Below are 6,256 nucleotides of genomic sequence, written 5' to 3'. Positions count from 1 at the left end.
CGTGGCTCTACCCTCTATCCAGGCAGACACCGTGGCAGATGCTGCCCTTTTCAGCAGGGTGGGGTTCCCCCGGAGGTCCTCACAGACCAGACCCTGCTGGCCCGTGAGGGAGCCTTGTGGGGTCCGGCGTGTCGCTCCCAGTCCAAGGGGCCGGAGGAGCAGTTCAATGGGACGCTAAAGCGCATGCTGAAAACCTTGATGCACCAGCACCCGCAGGACTGGGACCCGTGTCCACCCCATCTGCTGTTCGCAAGCAGGGACGTGCCCCAGGGTCCACGGGGTCCTCCCCGTTCGAGTTGTGTACGGGAGGAGGATGAGGGGCCCCTGGATCTGGTGAGGGAGGAACGACGGGAGGGGAGGCCTCTCCGGATGAGGATTGGTGGTGGAGAACGTACTGACCTTCCGGGAAAAGCGCGCTGAGAACCTGGCCAGGGCACAGAGGAGGTGGAAAGCCTGATATGGCCGTTCTGCGCGCGCCCGCTCCCACGCCACTGGGGACCAGGGGATGCTCCTCATCCCGGTGAGGAAGAACAAGCTTTAGGCGGCCTGCGAAGGCCCCTTCAGGCTCGTCAGACAGGTCAGTGAGGTGACTGTGTGGTGGAACGGTCCAACCGGGCGCTCAGTCGCCGACTGCACCATGTCAGCACGGTGAATCCGTACTGGGACAGGGAGAAGTTGGGGCTGGAGTGTGTGGGCAGTGGGGGGGGGAGGATCCCCTGGTGAGTCTCCTCCCGGAGGCTGAGGCGACACCTCATTGGATTCAGTTCCCCACTCTGACCAGCTAACCCCGGCACAGCGCATGGAGTTCGGAGAGGTGCTGTGTTCCCGCCAGCAGATGTGCTCCTCTCGGCCCGGGCTCGCTAACCCGGCTGGGCCCCGGGTGGAGACGGGAGCCCATGCTTGAAAGGTGACGTCTTAGGGACTTCTCTTGGGGTTCCTTTGTCTTCCTAAATCCGCAGGCCCACCCCGGCCTGGCCAGCAAACACTCACCCGTCTCCCTCGATGTTCATTGTTTGGACGCTCCCCTAGGTGACGAGCGGTAAGTGAACCGTGTCCAACCCAGGACCCGGCAGCTCTCAGATTAACCCCGAGAGACCGAGAGAAGTTTGGGGCAGGCCCAAGCCACAGTCTGGGCCCCAGTGGTGTGAAAAAGCCCCTTAGAAGAACTTGATTGTGCAAATGCGGGTGCTGGGGGAGGGCGTGTGTGGGCAGATCTGAGGAACTCCCGTTTAAATTGGGAACACGAGTTACCTGGCTGCCTGGCAAGGCCAGATACATAGAGAAACCCCTAGAATTACCCCCTTTCGAGAGGGTTAGAATTCTAGTGAGGCTGCAGAGACCATTTCTAAGGAGTGTGAGGGATAATGAGTGTGAGGGATAATACCGAAGTTTCCCTTTTAAGCATGAATTTGAATGTTTGATTTTCAGTCACGCACAGTGAAGGGAGGTGAGACGCTCCGTGTTGAACGACAGGCCGTGCGCAGATTCAAAACATTGAAGTTTTACAACCATTAAACCACCAATTGTCAACTCACACATCAAACCGCACGAAGTCGATAGCCTCAAATCAAACTCCAACACGTTCTCATGCCGCCGTTTTCCTGCTTTGCCTCTCGGCACATTTCCATGCGGAGTGCGGGAAATGCAACACTGACCACTTAAAATCGACTCCTTCCAAGCCTCCCTTAGCAGAGCTGGCGCGCTGCGTATTCCGCGACCTCGCTGTCACTGGGCTGTCCACACGGACCCTGACAGCGTTCTGGGGAAATAAGATGGCGCCCTGGCCAGTAGAGGTTCAAAGTAGCCGTTCACCCAGGGCTCTTGAAAAACCAGGCCTCGCAGGCCCACTGTCACAGAACCGCTCTTACTTCCCCACCACCCCGCCTCAGGGCTCACGTTCTCACAGAACCTATGGGCCTGGGGTCTCATCCCACAATGCCTTTGCACCCTGACGGAGAACCTCGAGTATCTGATGCACTCCACACCCAAAGGGCCTGCTTTGAAACGCTGCGTGTGTCATTACAGGCTGCTCCGAAACAGAGGCTCACAGGAAAGCAACTCACAGCAGCGAGCAGAAGAACGGCCAGGCTGGGTCAGAGCAAAGGTCCAACCAGCCCAGGGTCCTGTCGGCCACAGTGGCCAGTGCCAGGTTCCCCAGAGGGAGGGAACAGAACGGAATCATCCAGTGACCCCTCCCCTGTCGCCCATTCCCAGGGTCTGACACACAGAGGCCAGGGACACCCGCCCTGCCCAGCGTGGATAACGGCCACTGATGGACCCAACCTCCATGAATCTATCCAGCTCTTTTTTGCCCCGTTAAAGTTCTAGCCTCCACCACAGCCTCTGGCGAGGAGTTCTACGGGCAGCCTGCCTTGTATGAGGAAAAACTTCCTTTTGTTTGTTTTAAACCTGCTACCTCAACTTCATTTCTTGACTCCTGGTTCTTGTGTTATGAGGAGTAAATAATTCTTCATTCACGTTTTCCACGCCCGTCATGATTTTATAGACCACTACCATATCCGCCCTTAGTCTCCTTGGCTCTAAGCTGAAAAGTCCAAGTCTTTTTAATCTCCCTTCATTTGGGACCAGTTCCAAACCCCTCAGCATTTTGTTGCCCTTTTCTGAACCTTTTCCAGTTCTAAGATACCTTTTTTGAGACGAGTTGACCACATCTGTATGCAGTATTCAAGATGTGGGCGTACCATGGATTTATAGAGAGACGAGATATTCTCTGAGCCTAATCCAACCCTAACCCCAATCAAACCCTAAAGACCTGCACCTCAAAAGCCAGGATTGAGTACAAGCAATGGGGACCACAGGCCTCAGTGGAACGCCAGCCGGCCTCGGACGCATTGCCGTTTTAACCAGCTTGTTCCCGAGTTGAACAAACTACAGCAGGAAGGTCTGAGCCCTTCTGCCAGCCGAGAACTTTGTGAGAACTTTCCCCAGGGCCTCTCTGACCTCCGTGTTGCGCAGGCTGTAGATGAGCGGGTTGGCCAGAGGGGTCAGGACGGTGTAGAAGACGGAGAACACTTTGTTCAGGGCTCGCAGGGTGTCGGTTTGGGGGAGCATGTAGACAACCATCAGGGTCCCATAGAAAACGGACACCATGGTGAGGTGGGAGGAGCAGGTGGAAAAGGCCTTTCTCTTCCCGGTGGTGGACGGCATGCGCAGGATGGTGGAGATGATGCAGACGTAGGTTGCCAGGGTCAATAGAAACGGCGGGAGAGTGCACACAGCGGCCAGCAGGGTGGTGACAAACTCCATCCTCCGGGTGTCCCCGCAGGAGAGTTTCACCACCGGGATGAAGTCGCAGAAGAAATGGTCAATTTCATGGGGGCCGCAGAAAGTTAGTTGTTGCATTAAATATATGGTTATGTCGGCCACCAGAGAGCTGCCGAGCCACGTGCCCGCTGCCAGCTGGAGGCAGGACCTGCCGTTCATACGGGCGGCGTAGTGCAGCGGCTTGCAGATGGCTACATACCGGTCGTAGGACATCACCGCCAGGAGGTAACACTCTTCAACAGCCAGGAAACCAAAGAAATAATATTGCGTGAGGCAGGCTGGGATGGAGACGGTCCTGTCGCCCGTCAGGAGCCCAGCCAGCAGCCGGGGCAGGATGGCGGAGCTGTAGCAGGTCTCCAGGCAGGACAGGTTCCCCAGGAAGAAGTACATGGGGGTGTGGAGATGCTGGTCGGACACGACGAGAACTACGATGAGGAGGTTCCCGGCCACAGTCGCCAGGTAGATGGCGAGAAACAGCAGGAAGAGGAGGGGCTGCAGCTCCGGGAGATCCCCGAACCCCAGCAGGACGAATTCCATGACGGCCGTTTGATTCCCCTGCTCCGGGCTCGCCATGCGGTGCCACTGGGGGGAAGAAACCCAACTTCCTGTGGAACCAGAAGAGGATACATTTTAGTCACGTTTTAGCATCCACTTGGATCCCCAAATATCCCAGAAGGCCCCTCATCCGGTGGGGTCAAGGAAGAAACAAGACCAAACTTCCTACCTTTGAGATCTTTGAGATTCCGTTATCAGCCCCCCCGCCCCCAGTTAAAAGGGGGAGACAGGCGGAAAACCACAGCAAGCCATTTTGTATTCGCCTTTTCTAACTTTGGCAAGTGGTCCCCATGGATCACCCGGGAGGACTGTGGAACTCCTCGCCAGAGGACGTTGTGAAGATCAGGACTTTAACAGGATGCAAAAAAGAGCTAGATAAATTCAGGGAGGACAGGTCCATCCATGGCTGTTTCGATGGGCAGGAATGGTGTCCGTAGCCTCAGTGTCAGACAGGGGAGGGATCACGGGAGGATTCCTGGTTCTGTTCCCTCCCTCGGGGGCACCTAGTGCTGGCCACTGTGGGCCGACAGGACACTGGGCTGGGTGGACGTTTGCTCTGACCCAGCCTGGCCGTTGTGATGCTCTTAGGAGTTCCTGCTTTGCAAACCAGTTATTGATTCGGCTCCTGCTGGCCGGTTCCCCTGGACTCAGCCTACAGCGGGGGAAGTGACCAGCGCCGTCTCCAGGCAGGTCACGTTAATGTGCATGAGGCCAGGCCCAGCCTGTCCTGCGGCTTTTGTCCTTTTTCCATGTGTGACGTGCACCTGCGACCCCTCCGAGACACGTCCCCGAGCTGTGTCTCACAAACGGATGCCAAGCGCGCCTCTCGCTCTCCTTACGGTTCCCCCCCAGGCGTGTCCTCCCCCCTCATAGCATAGGCGTGCCACCGGTCCCTGGCCAAGCCTGCCCGGCTGTGTGCAGGCCAACCAGCCCTGTATTTGTGTGTATGTGTGTGTGTGTGGGGGGGGGGGGGGGCGGAGGGGGTTGCTTCATCTCAGTGACACTGGCCCTGGCTTTCGGTCCCTGACGGAGCTCTGGTGACCACTCTGGAGTGCCGGGGGGAGGGCAGTATTAGTGAAACGGTGGCATCCCTTGGAGACCTGCTCCTGGACCAAGGCCCTTTGCGCTCGGAGCCGCACAAACCCGGCCTGGCCTGTGCGAAGGGCTCGGGAAAGTCCTGGGCGTAGTTCTCGTTCTCACGGCCGAGAGCGTTCCAGCACCGAGTGCCGCGCAGCACTAGCATGTCCTCTCTGTCCAGGGCCCGGGGAAAGCCCTGGCATCACCCGGAAGGCAGCGAGCCCCGGGGACGGGCGGAGGATGCAGACTGTTTCTTCCCCATCCCAAGTGGGCCGGTTTACGCAAAGGGCGGCATGGCAGGAGTGTTACCTTCAGGCGGGCGCAGGAGAAACTGGAGTCTGCGACATGAACTCTTGGCTTGGCGGTTCAGAGAGGACAGGATCCTGGCTCTGCCACCCCCTCGCCTAGTTCACTTGCCTCGCGGTACGTCTCCCCTTCCCTGGCGGAGGCAGAGGGGGCCCGTGCGGCTGCACAGCGCAGTGAGCTGCCTGGGTTGGCTGGATGCCCCGGTTGTATTGAGACTCTGGGTTTGCCTTGCCTTGTGCCAGTCCCCAGCAAACACACCTCTCTCCTGAGTCCTTTTACTCTGCAAACCCGGCAGGTGAGTTTCCCCGGAGACTTTGAACATGCTATGAACTTCTCCTTCACATGCATATTAACACTTTGTAGCTTGGAGGGGAGACGGGGCGTTAATAGACTCAAACGTCTACTGGCCACTCAGGGAATGGAACAGAGGGAAAAGCTTCATAGCACCCCAGGGCTGGCAGAGACCTCAGGGGTCATTGAGTCCAGCCCCCTGCCCAAAGCAGGACCAACCCAACTCAACCATCCCGGCCAGGGCTTTGTCAAGCTGGGACTTAAGCACCTCTAGGGATGGAGATTCCACCCCTCTCTAGGGATCCCATCCCAGCACCTCCCCACCCGCCTAGGGAAAGAGTTTTTCCTAATCTCCAACCTGGACCTCCCCCACTGTAACTTGAGACCATTGCTCCTTGTTCTGCCATCTGCCCGAACGAACATGTCTTTATCAAGATGGGAGGGGTTGCGACTAATCTGGAGGATAGGGTCATAATTCAAAATGATCTGGACAAATTGAAGAAATGGTCTGAGGCAAACAGGATGAGGTTTAATAAAGACAAATGCAAAGTGCTCCACTTAGGAAGGAACAATCAGTTTCACACATACAGAATGGGAAGCGACTGTCCAGGAAGGAGTACGGCAGAAAGGGATCTAGGGGATATAGTGGACCACAAGCTAAATATGAGTCAACAGTGTGACGCATTGCGAAAAAAGCAAACACGACTCTGGCCTGCTTTAACAGGCGTGTTGTGAGCAAGAC

The 6,256-nt window shown here is 57.0% G+C and overlaps 1 protein-coding gene across 1 annotated transcript; it reads right to left on the bottom strand.

Moving 5' to 3' along the window:
* Window positions 1-2,889: 2,889 nt before the first annotated feature.
* On the bottom strand, window positions 2,890-3,858 carry LOC102451843 (olfactory receptor 11A1-like). The gene has a single exon (XM_006130623.2). The coding sequence runs from the start codon at window positions 3,856-3,858 to the stop codon at window positions 2,890-2,892; it is 969 nt and encodes a 322-aa protein (XP_006130685.2).
* Window positions 3,859-6,256: the final 2,398 nt, after the last annotated feature.

This window comes from Pelodiscus sinensis, unplaced genomic scaffold, assembly GCF_049634645.1.
Source record: "Pelodiscus sinensis isolate JC-2024 unplaced genomic scaffold, ASM4963464v1 ctg48, whole genome shotgun sequence".
Lineage (NCBI taxonomy): Eukaryota > Metazoa > Chordata > Testudines > Trionychidae > Pelodiscus > Pelodiscus sinensis.
This window is presented reverse-complemented; position numbering and strand designations above follow the sequence as displayed.